Here is a 22564-nt window from a genome sequence, read left to right on the forward strand (position 1 = left end):
AATAATGAAAATAATATTTATAATAATTTGAATAACAGCAATAACAGATCTGTCCTTAAATAATTCCAAATCTGATAATTATCCCCCTAGTTGCAATTGTAGGATTAGATCAAATTGTCCGGCATCTGGTCATTGTTCAGTCCAAAATGTAATCTATAAATGTACTATAACAACTTCTAATAGTAACTTTTTTTACATCGGTTGTTCTATTAATTTTAAACAGAGAATTAACAATCATCTTTCCTCTTTCTGATTAGATCATAAAGCAGGTTGCACTACACTATCTAGAAAAATTTGGGATCTCAAAAATAATAACATTAAATATAACCTAAAATGGGAAATAGTTAGAAGGGCAATACCTTACAGAAATAATAGGGTAGGCTGCCAACTCTGTTCTATGGAGACCTATGAGATTTTAAAGTATAGAAAAAATAAAAATCTACTAAATAATCGTCTAGAGTTAGGTCTGTCTTGTATTCATTCAAAAATCAAAACTTTAAAATATTTCAAATAGAAATTTGAAGGTTCTCCTATTGTTGTTCTTTCTAACTGTATCTTTTTAATATAATAAATAGAAATTTGTACTATGCTAGCTTTTAATTGACTTTATAGTCAACTAAACTAACCTTACTTAAATCATAGATTTGCAAATTTTCCCAATTCTATTCTAAATTTAACATGTAATACTATTCTCTTAGTTACATATTTGATTTTCACTATAAATTTGAATAGGTACAGTTCCCCTACCATTTGCTATTGATTCTAATTGACCTCTAGATAGTGATCTAGATACTTTCTTACCATATAAAAATAAAATTTAAAATAAAAACAAAAATAAAAATAGCCTTCTATTCTAGTGTTAACCTTGATTTTCTTGCTGTATCTTTCTCTACCGATAACCTAAGACCCTCTTATAGTTTTCCTTAGATCTTTCTTTCTCCTAGCTCCCACTATAAATTCTGATGGCTTTCATTTGAAAGCAAGGTGTGGTCAACCTTGCAGTCTCTTAAGAACTAGAATTTCTGTCACCATAGAAATAGGCTGACCTTTCTTTTTAGTGTCACTCTGTCTTTGTTCCTTTTACACCCCCCAAATTTTTTTTTTCTCTTTCTGTTCTTTTGTCCAGCTAATCAGCTTCCTTGACCTACCCTACTATCATTCCTACCACTAAAGAAATTTTTTCTTGCAACAGTTAGATGCGAACTTGGTCTGACTGGCATCTTTCTTCATGTTTCCTGAAATTTATATCCACAACTTTATCGGTATATTTACCTTCTCTGGGATGTCACTAATTAATTTGAGAACTTTACATTGTTGGAAAGCATATATGAATTCAATCTTGGTCTACTTGGCATCTTGCTTCAAGTTCCTGAAACTCACATCTACAACTTTATCGGTATATTTACACTCTCTAAGATGTTATTAATTGATTTGAGAACTTTGCATTGTTGGAAAACCTATATGAAATTAGCTGAAGATTACTTGACATATTATATTTGCAGCTTTAATAAATTGTTATAGTATGAAACAATTGTACTAAATTACCAGATCCATTCTTGTTGCTTATTTTTTAGTTATATATATATATGTATGTGCATGTGTCTGTATTTGTCCCCCGCAACATCACTTGACAACTGACACAGGTTTGTTTACATCCCCATAACTTAGCAGTTTGGCAAAAGAAATCAATAGAATAAGTACTAGGCTTACAAAGTATAAGTCCAGGGATTGATTTTGTCAACTAAAGATGGTGCTCCAGCATGGTCACAGTCAAATGACCGAAATAAGCAAAAGAATATAAGTATACATATATAAATATATGCATTTGCGCGTGTGTGTGTGTATATATATATCATCCTCGTTTAGTGTCAGCTACAATTTCCATTGATGTTGATCGATTTTGATTTTGATTTTCATTTGCCTCAACAGGTCTTCACAAGTAGAGTTTTGTGTCCCAAGAAGGAAATGTATGCATAAGTGGACTGAGGCCACAGGTTATGGTCTCACTTGTCCTGCCGGGTCTTCTCACGCACAGCATACTTCCAAAGGTCTCGGTCTCTAGTCATTTCCTCGGTGAGACCTAAGTTCAAAGGTCGTGCTTCACCACCTTGTCCCAGGTTTTCCTGAGTCTACCTCTTCCACAGGTTCCCTCAACCGCTAGGGTGTGGCACTTTTTCACACAACGATCTTCATCCATTCTCGCCACATGACCACACCAGCGCAAATGTCTCTCTTGCACACCACAACTGATGCTTCTTAGGTCCAACTTTTCTCACAAGTATGAACACTGACATTACACATCCATCGGAGCATACTGGCTTCATTTCTTGCGAGCTTACGCATATGCTCAGCAGTCACAGCCCACGTTTCATTGCCATGTAGCATGGCTGTTCGTACACATATGTCATACAGTCTGCCTTTTACTCCGAGCGAGAGGGGTTTTGTCCCTAGCAGAGGTAAGAGCTCTCTGAACTTTGCCCAAGCTATTCTTACTCTAGCAGTTACACTTTCAGCACACTTGCCCCCGCTACTGACTTGGTCCCCTAGGTAATGGAAGCTATCAACTATTTCTAGTTTTTCTCCCTGGAAAGTGACAGAAGTTGGTCTCAGAGCATTTTCATTGTTTATTGCTCCTGAGCATCTGCCACATACAAAACTATCTTCCTAGTTAGCCTTCCCTTGACGTTGCTGCACCTCTTATGTGTCCATACCTTACACTTGGTGCATCTTATAGAGTTTCTACCTACGCCTTTTCTACAGATCGAGCAGGGCCATCTACCTGAAGGTGCTTTTGACTTGTCTACCTTCCTACTTATTACGACTTTGGTTTTAGCTAGGTTGACTCTAAGGCCCTTCAATTCTAATCCTTGCTTCCACACCTGAAACTTCTCTTCCAGTTCTGATAGTGACTCAACAATTAGAGCAAGGTCATCAGCATAGAGGAGCTCCCAGGGGCATCCTGTCTTGAATTCCTCCATTACTGCCTGGAGGACTATGATAAATAGGAGGGGGCTGAGAACTGAACCTTGGTGGACCCCTACCTCTACCCGGAATTCTTCACTGTACTCGTTGCCAACCCTCACCTTTCTAGCAGCGTCCCTGTACATGGCTTGCACAGCTCTCACTATCCCTAGTTTCCTCATTGACTACCAGATAAGGGATCGGGGGACCCTGTCGAAGGCTTTCTCAATGTCAACGAAAGCCAGGTACAGGGGCTTATCTTTGGCTTGGTATTTCTCCTGCATCTGTCTTACCAGAAATATGGCATCAGTGATGCTTTTCCTTGGCACGAACCCAAACTGCATCTCATCTAAACTAACACTCTCTCTCTAATTAGTTGGGCTATGACCCTCTCCGGAACTTTCATTACCTGATCCAACAGCTTGATACCTCTGTAATTATTTGTATGTAGAGCGTCACCTTTACCTTTGCAGCAGTTGACTATTATGCTGCTACACCAGTCATTGGGTATGACTCCTTCGTATATCACCTGGTTAACTATACGGGTGACTAGGTTATAGCCGACACTGCCAGATATTTTGAGCATCTCTGCAGTAATTCCTGATGGGCCTGGGGCTTTCCCTGTCTTCATGCTTCTAATTGCTTTAACTACCAAAGAATAGTCAACTTGGATGGCTGGTCCCTCCGTTGGGTCGACATTCGGCAGACTCTCTTCATCCCATTCATTTTCTTTATTCAGCAACCTTTCATAGTGGCATCTCCAAACCTCTCTCTTTGCAACCTTATTTAGCGCAAGTGAACCATCAACCATGTGAACACATTTCTCTCCTACCACATCATGATTTTCTCTCACACACTGTCTTGCAACATGAAATACCTCAAGTCTTTGGTCTTCATGGCGCAGAACATTGGCAAATTTTTTCTTATCTGCTTCCCCTCTGGCTAAATAAACCTGTCTCTTAGCTTCTCTTTGGGCAGTCTGATACAATTCCCTGCTACCCCCATTCTTCCAGTCCTTCCAAGCCTGTCTCTTTTCTCTAATAGCCCTGTCTACAACATTGTTCCACCACCACGTTATTTTAGGTCGAGAGGGGACTTTGCACCAGCCACAGATCTGGTCAGTGGCTCTCAGCAGGTTGTCCCTTAGAGACCTCCAGCTGTCTTCTACCCCATGTGAAGCTATATCCCCTTCTACTTCATCAAAGGCTTCAAGTAATATTTCCCTAAGTCTCTGTCCATTCGCAGGATATTTAAGCTTCCAGATCCTTCTTCTCCATGTTGGTCGTCTTCTAGTCGTCCTCTTAGTCCTGATCCTAAAGTCACTAACTACCAGTCTATGTTGTGGGGTACATTCTTCACCTGGGAAGGTTTTGGCATTTATAAGCAGCCATCTTTCCCTTTTCCTGGTATGGATGTAGTCAATTTGGCTAGTATGTCGTCCCGATCGGTAGGTGACTGGTAGGTTTCCTGAAGTTAGAGTTGCAAACCATAAGATCATTTGCATCGCAGAACTCCAGCAGCCTGGTTCCCTCCTTGTTGCGGGAGCCATAACCATAACCTCCACGTACACCATGGAAGCCCCCAGCATGTTTTCCAACATTCCCATTGAAATCACAAGCCACAAAGAGAAGGTCTCTGTCGTTCGTCAATGAGGTAGTCTGCAGTAGGGTGTCATAGAATCGGTCTTTCTGTCTATCGGGTAGCCCAGGCAGAGGGGCAGAGGCTGATATAATGGTTGCTAATCCATGATGAAGCACTAATCTAATCTTAAGTATTCTGTCACATACCCTGATTACCTCAATTACCTTATCTACCCATTTTTCAGCAAGAAGTATACCCACGCCCCCAACCCCGTCAGTGTTCCCTGCCCAGAAAATCTTGTATCTGTGTTCTTTGCAATATATATACACACACACATATATATGTGGTAAAAGTTAGGACCCGAACCCTTCAAGGGATGTTTAGCATCCAAGTTCCAGAGGAAAACCCTAATTTGTGATTTCAAAAGGATCATATTATCCTAAAAGTTACAAGGGAAAAACTTGGATCTTGTGAATTTTCTGAGGCCCTATCTCCCCCACCCCCATTACTTTCTGTGCATTTTTGTTTTCAGATTTGTTTCCTACATGGGTGTAAAGTAGAAAGATACCCATTTTCCTTGAAGTTACAAGAGAAAATCATCGGATCTTGTGAATTTTCCGAAGTCTTCTCCCCACCCCCAGGAAAAGATTTTCCCAACAAATTTCTTTATAATCATTATCTATACTATCTGAAATGTATTTATATAAAATTTCACTAAGAAAACGCATTTTCCTAAAAGAGAAGAGGGAAAAACATCGGATCTTGTGAATTTTCTGAAGGCCTCTCCCCAACCCCCATTGCTTTCCGGGCATTTTTGTTTTCATATTCGTTTCCTACACCTTTTTTTTTTACACCCATTGCACTATTTTTGCTTAATGCTTACAACTTGACCCAGAAACGAAAATCAGAAAAAAATAGTGCAATGGGTGTAAAAAAATGTGTAGGAAACGAATAATATAAAAAAATGCATGCAAAGCAATGGGAGGGTGTGGAGAAGACCTTAGAAAATTCACAAGGTTCAAGTTTTTCCCTCATAACTTTTAGGAAAATGGTTTTTTTTTTCAATGAAATTTTACATAAATACCTTATAAAGTAATTTGTGGGGAAAATCTTGTAAAAATTTAATGTGTCTGTATGTATACATATATAATTTTTAATAATATTATTATTAATATTAGGAAATCAATATCAAAACTCCCCAGAAAGATATACACGTGTGAAAAATAATTGTCGAATTAAAAATATATAAATATGTTAAGCACCCTGAGAGAAATGCTGGACATAAGAAGCATCAGATGTGGTGTGCAAGAGCGACGCTTGCGATGGTATGGTCATGTACTGCGGATGGATGAGGAGAGATGTGTGAAGAAGTGCTGCTCCCAAACAGTTGAAGGTATCAGGGGGAGAGGTAGACCCAGGAAGACATGGGATAAGGTAGTCAAGCATGACCTCAGAGCGTTGGGCCTCACAGAGGCAATGGCGAAGGACTGAGATCTCTGGAGATATGCTGTGACTGCAAAGACCCAGGTTGCTTCCTGCACCAGTTCCGCATAGCCCCTGCCCATTCAAAGTACCTTGGATTCCAGAACATCTCGCTGTGCTTCAGGAGACCTATTGAGTCAAGTACATGAACATCGAAATAAATATCAATGGAAATAGTAGTTGTGATACCTGTGCCGGTGGCACATAAAAAGCACCATCCGATCGTGGCCGATGCCACCGCCACCTCGACTGGCTTCTTTGCCGGTGGTACATAAAAAGCACCCACTACACTCGCGGAGTGGTTGGCGTTAGGAAGGGCATCCAGCTGTAGAAACACTGCCAGATCAGACTGGAGCCTGGTGCAGCCTCCTGGCTTCCCAGACCCCAGTCGAACTCTCCAACCCGTGCTAGCGCGGAAAACAGACGTTAAACAATGATGATGATGATAAAAGTATTGGCCCCCGTGCCGGTGGCACGTAAAAAGCACCATCCGACCATGGCCGTTTGCAGCCCCGTCTGGCACCTGTGCCGGTGGCACGTAAAAGCACCCACAACACTCACGGAGTGGTTGGCGTTAGGAAGAGCATCCAGCCGTAGAAACATTGCCAGATCAGACTGGGCCTGGCGCAGCCTTCTGGCTTCCCAGATCCCAGTTGAACCGTCCAACCCATGCTAGCGTGGAAAGCGTACGCTAAATGATGATGATGATATAATGTATATGACAGTTTAAAAGTTTTGAATTAATTATTTAAAGCATCTTATGATCGTTTCACAGAAGAGTTGTCCCTATAATGAAATCCTATATTGATAAGCATTTATAGACAATGCTTCTGCTCTTCAGAGATATAAAATTTGAATTCTGTATAACATATCGAATGATAGTTTGTTTTTTTTAATTTGAAGTAAAACTATAGAATGGTGTTTGTTTGAAAGATAAATTAAAAATTACTACTTTTGATGAGTCTTTAAATCCATATATACTTCCTTGGTTATTCTACTGCAATAATCCATAATATTCATATGTAAGATCCATTATATTATCTTGTATATACATGTCTGTATATATACATATATATGTGTGTGTGCATGTGTATATATGTGTGTATATATATATGTGTGTGTGTGTGTGTGTATATGTGTGTGTATGTGTGTATATATTGATGTGTGTGTGTGTATATGTATATAGATGTATGTGTGTGTGTGTATATATATATATATATAGATAGATAGATAGATAGATAGATAGAGAGAAAAAATAATGAGTGAATGAGAAAAACAACGGAAGGGTTTAAAAAGCGTCAAAATAACTGGAAATAAAATGAAACAAAATTGAAGCCAAAACATTAAAAATTATTGAAAGTGGGTAGAAATAAACACTACATAGTGTAGTAGTGCTATGCTAGAGCATCTGTAGAAAGTTCAATGTGATTTCGGAATGGAAAAATTCAGATCGTGGGAGTTTTCTGAAAGTCCTCTCCCCACCTCAAGATTTTCCCCACAAATTACTTTATAATCGCAATGTATGCTGTTTGAAAAAAAAAACAGACACACATTTTCCTAACAGTTACAAGCAAAAAGCTCAGATCTTGTGAATTTTCCTAAGTCTTCTCTCCACTCTCTTGGAAAAGATTTTCCCCACAAATTTCTTTATAATCGTAATGTATGCTGTTTGAAAGGTATTCATATAAAATGTATTTTATATCACATATGAAAAAACCCCATTGTCCTAAAAGTTATGAGGGAAAAACTTGGATCTTGTGAATTTTCTGAGGTCCTCTCCCCACCCTACCATCGCTTTGCACACATTTTTTTAAATATTCGTTTCCTATACATTTTTTTACACCCATTGCACTATTTTTTCCTGATTTTCATTTCCAGGTCAAGTTGTAGACTATATATATTTTTTTTTTAATTTCAACATTAACCATTTATTGTAGTTGTTTGCAAATAGTGGATTAAAACTTGAAATGAAAACATTAAAATAGAGAGTGAGAGGATTTGGAAATTGGTTCTTTATTAACCACAAAGGGTTGATACATTAATTAAAAATTTATGATAATATATATGAATAACGGATGATCTAACAATGATGGAGTGAGAGACAGGTGTGACCCCATGTTTCACCACAGATCCCTTTATGAGGCTTATGTTTTCACTCAAGCAGGCACATTCACTCTCAACATGCTTGCCACTTTCTTTCATCTTTTCTCATATATACTGAGTGACAAGCGTCTCCTCTCCAACCTTATGGAAAATAAAACAGTTTACCAAACTAAGGCTGGAAATGAAGACAACTGTCACCACTCCTTTCATGCGTGTCTTCCATACCACCTCTTTCGCCACAGCCATTACATAGAGAAAACAGACCTTCCCGTCCCTGTTCAGAGAGGATGTAGAATAATCTTTATTATTGACTTGGTTGACAGTTGTACCCTTCCTAGGCGTGACAGCAGCTGTTTGACATAAACTCACAATTCCGAATCAGTGGAGGCAAAGATGCCTCTCATTTACTTGACAATTTATGCACCACATTGCAGAAATCCCAACGTAAGTGTATGTCAAAGCAAACTGTTACACTGTTGTACCATTGAATTACAAATAATGCTCATCTTGTATGCTCGGGTAACCCTACAGCTTCCAAGAGCACAACTGTATTCGTTTTTGCTTAGATAAAATGACAAAATTGTGGGTGTTAAGTCCCCATGGAGGGGTCTTTCTAACTTGTAAGATGATGAAATTTTATAAATATTACTTCATTTGTGTCTAATATCTATGGTTAAAATTTCGCCAACAGCAAAAATTCATGAATTGTCAATGGGGTTATGGCCCATATGCATAGAATATAATTTTCAAATTTCATAAAAATCCATTCAGTACTTTTGACCTAGTTTTGGAACATAAAAGAAATGACTAAAATTTGGGAGCATTAGAGTGATATATATATAGATAGATACATACATACATACACACACACATACAATGATAAATTGATAGATACAACTGAGTGGGCAAACAAAAATATTCTATTATTCTATTAGTTTGTTCTTGTGAAACCAGTAAGTTATGGGGATGTAAATAAACGAACACCAGTTGAGAAGCAGTGATGAGGGAGAAACAGAAAGGCACAGACATAGACTTACATATATACATACATATATATATATGTATACGATTGATTTCTTTCAGTTTCTGTCTACAAAATCCACTGACAAGGCTTTGGTTGGTCTGAGGCTATAGCAGAAGACACATGCCAAGTCACCAGACAGTGGGACTGAACTGAGGACCATATGTTTTAGAACCAAGTTTGTTACCACACAGCCACACCTGCACCTATGTGTGTGCGTGTCTGGGTGTATATATGTATGCATGTATATATGTGTATATATATATGTGTACATATATATATATATATACGCATCCATATATATATATATATATACATGTATGTGTATATATATATATATATATATATATATATATATATATATACACATGTAAATTTGAATTTAAAATAATAAGGGTGAAAGATTAAATATTAATTTGATTAATATGAATTGAAAACCAGTGGTGTAGCATATAAGACCATAGCGGATCTTCTTCTAGCAAAATGGATGTCCACTCTTAATGGTTCAACCCTGTTATATAATAGTTTCACTATTAAACTGAAAGCATCTGACATTACAATAGAGAGATGTTTTTCTTTCACTTTTAACACGTAATACTGAAATAGTAGAGAAGATATAATATTGCTGTGGGCTCGCCCTAGGCAAGAAGCTAAAAACATTTTTGCCCATGACACTACATGGACCCTAAGTAAGGCATGTGTAAAATTTGAATGAAATTGGTTGTTTAGTTCTCAAGTTTTAGGGATTCACATAGACAGACACACATTCTCAGTTTTATATATATATAGAAGATATATATATATTCACACACACACAAGGTTGTGAACATTTTTAAAAAAGTTATTTCTTCTCAAAGTCGAAAATGCAGTCTTCATTGTGCACCCCCTGTATATACGAGGGGGGTGCTGAAAAATCCCTGACTTTAAGAGTGTCGCGAAAGGCCTGGATGGCAGCCCAGCATTCTGAGTTCTTTTACGGGGCTTAGAAAAACTGAAGGACTGCTGCGGTGTGTAAATCTGAGAGGAGAATGTGTTGCTTAAAATCATAATTAACTGATCCTCTTGGTATTTTCTTCTACCCCAAACCAGGAACATTTCAGTATCCCCTCGTGTGTGTGTATTCCAAGATGTGATGAGTTCAGAATAAGCTACGTCTGGCCACTTAAAACGAGGTGTTCAAAGATAAGTCTGAGAGGGAGTCCTACAAAATATATTTACCCGACTATTGATTATGAAACATTTTTGAAATAGATGTGTGCGTGTTCAGTTTAAGTTTATAGAATTAGAGAACATTATAACCACCTTCATAGAAAAGCGATGTAGAGAATATAATAAGAAAGTAACGCTTAGCGGCAAGTCGAGTCCACGTCTCGGTTTGAATAGTTTAAGCCAATTCACTACAATGACGCTGCTAGATTTCGAAAAGGTTCCAAGTTTACACAATCTCACGCAACTGTTGTCCTTCAACAATAATAAGCCAGTAAAAATGGTTGCATGGTTCTAATGCATGATTGGATGCTATACTCTGCTTATCTCTGTACTCAGCTGTTTACAATTAAAAAAAAGTGCGGTGTCGATTGAGACATCGATATCAAGTACCTGTAATGTCGTACGAACGATTCAACTGACCATAACTCTCCCCTGCAAAAATTAGCCATAACTGTGTTACAAGAAATCACCAAAGCAGCCCTTAGTAATGATGAATATATAAATTATATTTGAGCGAAAATTTAATTAGTTCAAAAGAAAAAAACTTATTGAGAAATGTATGAAACGAATGCGATAAAAATATCCCATATGATTTGCAAAATTCAGTAATAATAATCACATAACAAGCTTGAATTTAAAGCACCATCGCACATATGATATATCAAACCTTACTTTTTCTTTTTCAGCTTTCTCTGCTTTTAATTTACGCACAATTTCACCTTGTTCTTTGATTGCCTGTTTCACTGCGGCTTTTTCTTGCTCGGCCATGGTGATGAGATGAGGGCAACTGAAAGGTCACTTCCGGTAAACGGTGCATTTGATGATGCAATCGGACAGGAAACCGGGAAGCCCCTGTATATGGGGAGAAGGGGCTTTGCTTACTTTCTTTATGATATTGATAAAATATCAGGATCCCAGTCAAGAATTCGTGTGACGTAAGTGAAATAACGTTACTATATTTACGGTAAATGTTTACATTTGTACCTAACCTAAAACAAGAGTGACACAATTCAGAAGTTGGAATCAATCCGGCGAGAATGCAATTTACAAAATTTCGTGTGGGTCGGTTAATATATAGTTTAACTCCCGTTCACCAAATCAAAATTAGAAACACAGTCAAATAGGTTTTTAAAAAAATGTAGAAAACGAATATGAAAACAAAAATTTGTGCAGACGAACGTGGGGTGAGAGGATCTTCGGAAAATTCACAACATCCGATTTCTCCCTCATAACTTTCAGGAAAATGGATATATGTTGATGAAATGTCATAGATTACTATTATAAAGAAATTTATGGGGAAATGTTTTCCGTAGGGTGGGGAAAGGATTTCGGAAAATCGGATCTTGTGAATTTTCCGAAAGTTCCCCCCACGTTCGTCTGCACAAATTTTTGTTTTCATATTCGTTTTCTACATTTTTTTACACCTGTTTGACTGTATTAGATTGTTAGGTTAGGTTGTCTGTTTCTCTTGTTATTTAATCGTCCTGGTGTGGCAAAACTATGATCAAATGTGTTCCAGCCAACTTGGTATTTATTTTATTCAGTTCGACTAGGACAACATAATTCAGCAAATCGTTCAGGCATTATATTTAGGGCGATTTTTATTTTTTTAATATGATGGTGTGGTGAGATTTGGCTACTGTTTGTTGCAAGCGGAGCGAAACCATGGTAATTAGTTGACGGCATCCAAATGTTCGACCAGATTCCTACGCATGTGTGCACCCCCTTGACTTTGTTTCTGGAGGAGACGTGGGATAGAGTTACTAAAGAGGTCACAGGATGTGTATTGAAAGAGCTTTAACAAAAAGAAATTAAAATAATAATAAAGTTGAAGTGAAGGCCAAATATATAGTGCGTGTGTTTAATTAGCAAACAATGACCGTCCCTAAGTATAACAATACCTATCTCAACAGATGATTTCACATCAAGAATCTTGCTAAACAAATGCATGAATGTGACTGAGATTTATTGCAATACACCATGCTTGATAAGAACTGTCAAGCCAAGTGAGATCATAGTCGTGGTGTTTCGTAACTGGCACCCATGCCAATGGCACATAAAAAGCACCCACTACACTCTTGGAGTGGTTGGCGTTAGGAAGGGCATCCAGCTTAGAACCCATGACAAATCAGATTGAAACCTGGTACAGCTCCCTCAGCTTACCAATTTTCAGTCAAACCATCCAAGATGGTAAACAGATGTTAAATGATGATATATTAGATAAAGATGGTTATAGGGGTTATCTAAGGCTTCGCATCCGTAAAGTACTTAGCTCTTCAGACCAAAATAGCCACTGGCCTATAACCCCTATTCAAAGTGGGGGGAGAAGACTAGTTGTTGAAAACAGACAAAGGAGAAGGGTTAAATGCAAGGGATTGTCTCCCTTAGACCACTATCTGTAGTGGACCCGGTCAGTCTGTGGGTTCCAGGATTTCAGCAGCAATCTCATGAAGTGTAAATAGGATCTGAAGACTTCCATCCTTGAATTTAAGATGTTCTCCGAGTTGATGAACTTCTTTAATATACTTGCCCATTCAGCTAAGCACAGCTTGCAACACTTGTTCCCGTTGATGTAAGGGTCTGGTTTTTCTAGGATCTTCCATGAGATTACCTGTGGAGTCCCTTTGTCCTTCAGGTGCCACACATGGCTGGCCAAGGACATGGCACATTGTCTCTCTCGGATCTGTTGTTGGAGAGGCGCTGCTTGAAGGTGTTTCCGGAACATCTCGTGTATCTTTGAATACTGCTGCTTCTGTTGTTGGTTTTGTTAATGCTGGTGTGGGACGTCCTCCCACGCCAGCATTATGACGTCTAGAATGGGGGTAAAATGAGTAACGACTAATTTCAGTTATTTCTTCTCTTTAACTACACGGTGTGTAAATATAGTGGAGGCACAATGGCCCAGTGGTTAGGGCAGCGGACTCGCGGTTTCGATTCCCAGACCGGGCGTTGTGAGTGTTTATTGAGCGAAAACACCTAAAGTTCCACGAGGCAGGGATGGTGGTGATCCCTGCTGTACTCTTTCACCACAACTTTCTCTCATTCTTACTTCCTGTTTCTGTTGTACCTGTATTTCAAAGGGCCGGCCTTGTCACTCTCTGTGTCACGCTGAATATCCCCGAGAACTACGTTGAGGGTACACGTGTCTGTGGAGTGCTCAGCCACTTACACGTTAATTTCACGAGCAAGCTGTTCGGATCAACCAGAATTCTCGTCGTCGTAACCGACGGAGTGCTTCCATCCATTGTGTAAATATATCATGAAGGGGACACTCCAGCAGATTGTGAAGAAGCTATAGAGAATATTCTATGTTGAATTTTTTTTTTTTAATCGAGTTTCATTGATTGCATATCATGTGCCATTTTCCCCTGATCCTCTTTCATTTGACCTAGGTGTTTAAAATTTATTTTGCATTTCTAATGTTTAGGGATGGATACTGACGAGTTTCAGTGTCTTTTCAAATGTGATTCTAGAGAATTGAAGTGGCAAATATATATTATCTTGTCTTACTCATTTTGCCCCACCCAAATTTGTCTATTATATGTTGAAAGAGAACAACGATAATTTTCTGAAATAGTGATCATATTATGTTAAAATACTTTCAAGGCATTTAGGGAAGGCCTTTTGCTTAGCTGATATAGTTTTTGGAAGGTTATGAACATTTATAAAAAATATATATTTCGTGCCAAGGTAAAAAATGCAGTAAAAACATTCCATTTTGCAACCCCACTCCACATATATGCATACATTTTTTGTTTTTAAGGAAATATTCTTTTATTGGAACATAACACGTATGTATATGATACATGTATAATGCAAAAATCGCATTAAAAATGCGAATCCAAATCCAGGGGGAAAACAATGGAAAAAGAGGAACAAAGAAAGAAAAAAGAAAAGAAAAAACACCAATGCAACACCAAGTGCCTCAATTGGTTGCACACCCGAAGTTCAACATGCTTGCAGCATTACCATGGTTGATGGTAAGCCAAAGGTGTTGGGACAGCCAAGCACCTGCATTGGCATCGCCTGACGTCTCAGTGAGGCAAGCTGCCAACAATGACAAGAACTTTGCCATTAGTGGCCCAGCCCATTCAAACGTCTCAAACACTACAGGCTGGAAAAAATGGTTCACTGACAAGTCCCAGTACTTCAGAATTTTGTTTTGTTTGGCTACAGAAGCAGTGATTCTCCCATTTACTACAGCATCTAGACACCTATATCTTACCTGGGGACAAAGGGTAAGGACCATCTGATCTCTTCCCATCACTTCTGCATTATCCCACCAGCTTCAAAACTGAGGGGATATTAACCCATGCCAGGGCCTGCTTAATGATTAAGTTTATCTTGGTGTGACAAGCAAAGCAAGCAGTGTTTTAGGCAGTAAGACAAACCATGAAAACCTGCTGAGTTGTGGAGCCTACAACATGAACATCTCAGTTCCCCACAGACGTCAGCTCCCATTCTGAGTGCTATGGAGATGCAGAGCTCATCTAGACTGAGTAGACCATCAATGTTAGCCACAGGCAGGGCATCAATCCAGTCCCTTGAGAATTTTACATTAGCAGAAGGCAACATCTTGAAAATTGATCAAAGAGAGAGTTGAAAGTGGAACTGAGTGCAGATTGTCCCATACTCTCTGCTCCGTCTATCCTCAACTGTATGTATATGTGCAAACAGAAAGAAAGCAAAGACGGAAAATTTTCAGACAATGAATATTTAAGTATAGGTATGTAGATTACAATATCTTCACATCTTTTTCCTTCTGTAGATTCTCTTTCTTTCCTTTATTCCATATTTAATATCCCCCCACCTAGATCATAACTAATAGAATATCCTCTCGGCTGCAACACACTAATAATTAATAGAACACTACTCAGCATCTCTCTTGATGGTTTGGAACTATATACGAATTACTAAAATGCATATAATTAATCAATCTTTTCAATTCTCTTCACTCATTTATTTAATATATTTAGTTCCTTCATTCTTGAGCCCTACAATTTCACTATATCTATATGTCCCTAATCTATTTATTTTTGATTTACCATTTTAAATCTTTATTTGATTTATCATTTTAAATCTTTATTTTTATCCCTCAGTTCCCAATGAGCATACATTTCATTAACACCACAAATTTTTATATTTTATATTCAGTATTATGGGCATTTACTTCTAGCATCACTACAACCAGTCCCAAATCTCCCCTCACTTCCATTATTATCGGGCTCCCTTTAGCATGAGATCATTATCTTTTACAACTACTTTTTTACAATCACTACCTTATCCCTCCCATTTTTGCTAACCCTGGCCAGCCTTGATGGTCATTTGATATGTTATTCTTCATCCCTTTTCCTGTCTCTATACATGCACTCGCTAACCTCTCTCGACTTGCATACCCCACTATACTGACTGCTATATATTTACTCTACTACATCCACCTGTCTTTCCTCCTGACTATAGTATAATATCCCTATTCTACTCTCATTCATTCTCTATTTAAAACTGGTACAGGTAACTTTCACTATTCCTCACCATGGATTATCATCGAATATTCTCATTTGAAGCTGCTGTTGGATATTACCTATAACTGTATTCTTCATTTGATCATGGATCTACCTAACATATCCTTCCCCCAATTTTGACAAACTGAACTACTCTAATATCATCGATTGAGGACTTACCCTCACTTTTACATCTCTCTGATGACAGTATACTCAGCCTATGAAATCCTTACTCAGTATGATGATCCACACACTTGGCTATTCTAGAAACAACTGCACGAGACTCTATATTCTATATATTCTCTATCTAAATTAAATGTCTTTTTCAAGTGATCCCAAACGGTTTGCCTTTTCATTTTTACTTTAATCTTTATCTACCTGCTCAAGGAAAAAAACCACCTATAGCCACTTCTGATAGGCAGTTTTAACATCACATGTTCAGTTGCAGTTCAAACTGGAGTTTTAGTGGTAAACCAAACAGCACTCATAGTACATACCTTATATATAGATATTCATATATTAATAGATCAAACTTACACAGAGCACAAATGACAGAGAATATTAAAGGGGTAGAGATAAGGTGTTATAAATCCAACAGCTTATAACACCTTACATCTGTTATATTTAATTTGTTTATCTGCGTAATTGCTTCTCTCTCTCCATTTATACATGTATATAGTTGGTGATACACACAGAAAGATAGAACTTAAAACACGAGTAAATATTTTTTATTAAAAATAGACAACACATATATATGTATATGTATTATAATTATTATACACACTGTGATGTGCCAGATGCATTTTTCAAGGAGAGGTGTGAAACTGCATGAAAAAATTTACTCTTGTCTATCTCCACAACTATTGGTTGCCCATAAGCATCAATGACCCCAATTTGCATTGGATTTTGTTTGAGCCAAACATCATATATTTCTCAACAGAAATTACTCCAATCTATGATCGCAGTTTTGGGCACAGGTAAAGAATACGCACACCACCCATTTTCGGCATAACCCTAACTCTAAACACCAGGTGTGCATATTCTTTACCTTCGCCTTACTTTGTATAGAAGATTCATGCATATCATTTTGTGACATATCACGTGACTAACAATAAATGATTAAAAAGATGCTATACAGGGACACGTGGCTTTTGTCAAAGAATGACCCATGACGGATTGATTTTCACATTTTACAAAGTTTGCGGTACCAAACTTTCCCGTCAATAATGTCACCACATGGTGAATTGCAATAACAATTGAAGAATGTTGTCTTGTCTCGTGATTCTACCAATTTAGTAATATTCCATGATTCTTCAGCATAACTACAGATTTCTGCCCCACTCATTTTGGATGATCAGAGCTTTCAGGAAAAAAAAAAAAAAAAAAAATTTATTAACTTTCAATTTTTCAAAAGAAATTTTTTTCTTTTTTGGAAATTCATATTTTGAAAGTTGATCTTTGATTTGGGTGTTGTTTCTAGCTTGTCGGACTTTCTGGTAGGAGTGTACTTAATTGAAGATTTTGAAAACGTAATTCATTTAGCTGCTGTTTCTAGCATGTCGAATTTTCTGTTTAGATACTTTTTACATCTGCTATTTTAGTATAATTCTACGCATGCATGAAACAGTAGAGAAAACACTTTAATTTTACTTTCTGTCATAGATGTGCAGGCAGGGATAGAAGTATTCATTTTTTTTTTATTTTAAATTTTACAAAATTTTTTTTCATAATCATAATCCCTGTATTTTTGTACATATTTCGTCCCCCACCACCAAAAAACCAAAAGGGGGTCCATGTCCTTTAACTCTGCCAAATTTTTTTTAATTGTAGCATTTAAATACAAAGAAACAGAAAAAGAGAGATAAAAAAGAAAAGAACGGGGTGGGTTAAAGCAGTATGCATAACTACATCAAAATATTTTTAAGGATAATTTGAAAAACTTTAAGTGGTTGGAAGAAATTTTACAAGATCCATTAACCCTATGCTTTTATTTTAACACTTTTTCTAAAGCTCCTTTTAAATACTTTCATTTAACAACATTGTCGTTGATTGAATGTTTAATTGCAACTTATACTTCTGCTTTCTCATATTTTAGTTTCTTGTACTTTTTTATTAATTTATTTGTGGGGTGGTAATATATATTTTATTCAAAATATGAAAAAGAATATATTTTACAAAAGGAAAACAAAAAAAAAGGGAGGAAAAAACATTAATGCAGCACCAAGTGCCTCAATTGGTTGCACACTACAAAGTTCATGGAACCTACTGAAGCAAGTCTGTATGCTTGTGGCATTACCACGGGCGATGGCAAGGCTTAAGGCATTGGAGAAGCCAAGCACCCTCATGGGCATCACCTGACATTTCAGTGAGGCGAGCTGCCAATGATAACTAGAACTTCACCGTTAGTGGCCTAATTCCTCCAAATGTCTCAAATGCCACAGGCTGGAAGAGATAGTTCACTGCCACATTACGATACTTCAGGGTTTTGTTAAATTTGGTTACAGAAGCAGCGACCCTCCCATTTACTGCATCATCCAGGATGTAGGCAGGAGCGAAAGAATCACAGATTATGGTGTCCTAGACGAGGCACCTACCTTTTACTCAGGGACAGAGGTTAAGACCATATAGTCTCTTCTCATCACTTCTGAATAATCCTGCAAGCTCCAAAACTGAGGAGATATTAATCCAAGTCAGGCCCACTTAATGAATAAGTTTAGCTCAGTGTGATGAGTGAAACAACCAACATTTAGGCGGTAAGACAGACCGTTTCTTTGTTTCCTTCTATCTTCTTTCTAACAGACATCAAATGTTTCACACTAACATCAGTGAACATGCTATGATGCAAATTTCACACTCTGCCTCCCAATTTGCTGCAAACCCCTTATTTTTGTTCAGAAAAAGGGTGGGTAGGAAACTGGACCACCCCCATCCCAGAATCATTGGGTAAGTTGATTTTTTTTTTTCGTTGAATGAATTATGGTGACCTCCTAATATGCCATAAAACTCTTTTTGGGGTCTGGAAAACGGGGTGGTGTGGAATCCTCGGAAATTTCACCCCCTCCCCCTTTTCAAATATTTTTTTGCTGTTTCTTTACCCATATTTTTAGATAACATTTTGCAGAAATACGTTTTCAAGTGAGTGTGGATTACATTAGATTGAAAATTCAAAGAAGTTTGAAATGCAGTGAAAATGCAGAGGTTAAGGAAGTTAGTGGTAACAAAGTTTGTGGAACGATAAAGAATAAATAATTCATCTAAAAAAACACACTAGAGTTTGTGTGTGTGTGTGAAACAAGTAAAGGTACAATATTAAAACAAAATATCTTTTTCCTACCTCTTAAAATCACTGGATATAATATGTATAATATATAATAATCCCAGATTGCAGAATACATTTGAAAAACTAAAGCACTTTTCCTTTGCAATTTTTGGCGCTGAAATCGGGCAAGGCTTCCACTGCACTCCACACATTCTTCTTACCCCCAACTAGGCTTATACTTTAAAACATTCAATACAGATTTTCCTACACCCATTAGGCTTGTTAACTTACTTATTGGTAACTGAGAGATCTTGTAGTAATTAACCGAAAATATTAAAAAAGAAAATTATCAGACAGTCATGAGATATGCTAAATCACCCTTAACTTTTTTCTATAGTGAAACCATATTCAACACTATATTTATGAATTTGTTTCTCTCACCATGATACATGAGATCTTTTTAAAAACCTTTTTCTATTACTCAAACAAAAAAAATATATATCCAAGATTTTTCTATTTTAACCAAGTTCTCTGAAAAAACTTGATCTTTTATGACTGCAATATTGCAACGTTAAACAAGACAAACAATTGTTACCAGATGCACCCAACTTGTTGCTAATGTCTTAATACCATAACTCAATAAAAGAAAACTATCAGACAGGCAATTAAAAGGCCAAATGAAATTGTACATAACTCAGAAACATAGACTTCTGAAAAGCATTAAAAAGCAAAGAAATTTAATAGTCATACATATGGTAATTCCCTGAATTCCAGCTTTTGCAGAAATACGTTTTCAAGAGAGTGTGGATTACATTAGATTGAAAATTCAAAGAAGTTTGAAATGAATAAGTGAAAATGCAGAGGTTAAGGAAGTTAGTGGTAAAAAAGTTTGTGGAAAGATAAAGAATAAATAATTCATCTAAAAAAACACACTAGAGTTTGTGTGTGTGTGTGAAACAAGTAAAGGTACAATATTAAAACAAAATATCTTTTCACGCAAAAAAATAGTCTATAAATTTCTTACTCTTCAAAAGTCCTCTTCCCACCCCGTCAGTAAAATTTTCCTCAGAAATTTCTTTATAACCGTAATGTATGCTGTGTGAAAGGTATTTATATAAAATTTCATCAAAAGATATCCATTTTCCTCAAAGTTATGAGGGAAAAATATCAGACCTTGTGAATTTTCCGAAAGTCCTCTCCCCACCCTCCTTTGCTTTGCATGCTTTTTTTTTTTCTGGGTCAATAAATTAAGTACCAGACAAGTACTGGAGTTGATGTGGTCAACTTACCCCCCACCACCACCACCATCACCAGATTTCAGGCCCTGTCCCTACAGTTTAAAGGATTATTATTATTATTATTATTATTTCCTGATACTTTCATTGCTATTATACATGAGTGTTCCTGAAATATCTCTATTATTTGTTTCATATATTTGTTATCAGTGATAAATTTTTAGCACCATTTCCTGTGATATTCATGCCTCTCTCAACAGTAACATCTATATAAAGGTATATTCATTTGACAGAAGAATTGTCTACAAATCCGTTAAATATTCCAGGAAATTTGCCAAAATTCATAAAGCCGGAATTCAGGGAATTACCATATGTATGACTATTAAATTTCTTTGCTTTTTAATGCTTTTCAGAAGTCTTTGTTTCTGAGTTATGTACAATTTCATTTTGGCCTTTTAATTGCCTGTCTGATAGTTTTCTTTTATTGAGTTATGGTATTAAGACATTAGCAACAAGTTGGGTGCATCTGGTAACAATTGTTTGTCTTGTTTAACGTTGCAATATTGCAGTCATAAAAGATCAAGTTTTTTCAGAGAACTTGATTAAAATAGAAATATGCAGTAATCTATCCATGCATTGCTGAAAATTTAAATAAGGCATATTTTACTACAAAAAGGCATTGGACTAATTGTCATTAGTGTTATTTCTTAATCTGTGGACATCAGTGTTATCATCATCATTGTTTAACGTCCACTTTCCATGCTGGCATGGGTTGGATGGCTTGATTGAGGACTGGTGAGCCAGATAGCTGCACCAGGCTCCAATCTGATCTGTGAGAGTTTCTACAGCTGGATGCCCTTCCTAATGCCAACCACTCCAAGAGTGTACTGGGTGCTTTTACATGCCACCAGCACAAGGGCCAGTCAGGTGGTACTGGCAACAGCAATGCTCAAATGGTGTTTTTTTATGTGCCACCTGCACAGGAAATAATAATAATATATCCTTCTGTTGTAGGCACAAGGCCTGAAATTTTTTTTGGGGGGGGGGTGTCGATCACATCAACCCCAGTACTTGACTGGTACTTAATTTATCGACCCTGAAAATATGAAAGGCAAAGTCGACCTTGGCAGAATTTGGGGTTAAGAGGCTAATCAATTACAACTTTAGTGCTCAACTGGTACTTATTTTATAGCCCCTATATGGATGAAATGAAAAACAAAATTGGCATCAGCAGAATTTGAACTCCAAATAAAAAGACAAATGAAATACTGCTAATTATTTTTATCCGTCATACTAATGATTCTGCCAGCTCACAGCCTCAATAATAATAAAAATAAATAATAATGATTATAAGATAGTAATTATTATTATTAAGGCAGTGAACTGGCAGAATCCTTAACACAATGGACGAAATGTTTAGCTGTATTTCATCTGCTGCTACAGATACATTCTGACTTCCGATTCCACCGCAGTCGACTTTGTCTTTCATCCTTTCGGGGTCAATAAACTAGGTACCAGTGAAACACCAGGCTTGATGTAATCAACTAGTCCCCTCCCCCAAAATTTCAAGGCCTTGTGCCTTCAGTGGAAAGGATTATTATTATTTTTATTATTATTATTATTATTGAGTGAGAGAGCAGTGCATGCCATCAAAGTGACACTGGGGTAAAATATATGAAGCCCAGTATACCCGTCTGATAAAGGTACCCTAGGCACATGCATCACAACCATATGTGCACAACATGGTGATCTCATATCAAGATAAACAGCACATGACCTTGCAGTTGGGGGCCCAGTTAGAATTTTCTTCTGGTTGAGTAACCCATCCCGCTCAAAAGGTCCCTGAATAAGGGTTGTTTAAGGATGTTGAACAAAACACCCATGTTTCCAGAGGTGAATTATTCAAACCCCAAAGAATACCTCTCAACACATGGCTATGATGCTGCTCGTGATCAGAGATGCACTACTTCTGCTCGTGATCAGAGATGTACATATCGTCAGCCACTAAGGGACATGCTCAACTGGTTAAGGTCAAACAACTGACAAGCAAATCTGTGGTTTTGAGCAGAATATTTGCTGTAGCCCATCTTTTATACCAAGACAAAACAATGTACATAACAACACTTCCAATCAGTTAAGATCAGCAGCCATGAGAGCCACTGCCTGGTACTGCATCAGGGCATTTGTTGTTATTATTATTATTATTATTATT

General features: G+C 37.2%; 1 protein-coding gene across 5 annotated transcripts in view; it reads left to right on the forward strand.

The window, feature by feature from the left end:
- The first annotated feature begins 11116 nt into the window (after positions 1–11116).
- The window catches only part of LOC115214218 (18S rRNA (guanine-N(7))-methyltransferase bud23), a 40100-nt gene continuing 28652 nt past the window's right edge, over positions 11117–22564 (forward strand). The window contains exon 1 of one of the 5 annotated variants that reach the window (XM_036504891.1): positions 11117–11292. In XM_036504891.1, coding sequence (XP_036360784.1) covers positions 11135–11292 — 158 coding nt within the window. In that variant the 5' untranslated portion in view covers positions 11117–11134. Of the gene's footprint in view, positions 11322–22564 lie in introns of all 5 variants that reach the window. The other 4 variants (XM_029783330.2, XR_005000112.1, XR_005000113.1 and 1 more) reach the window with 4 other exon arrangements.

Source organism: Octopus sinensis, linkage group LG7 (genome assembly GCF_006345805.1).
Source record: "Octopus sinensis linkage group LG7, ASM634580v1, whole genome shotgun sequence".
In the NCBI taxonomy this organism is placed as follows: Eukaryota; Metazoa; Mollusca; class Cephalopoda; order Octopoda; family Octopodidae; genus Octopus; species Octopus sinensis.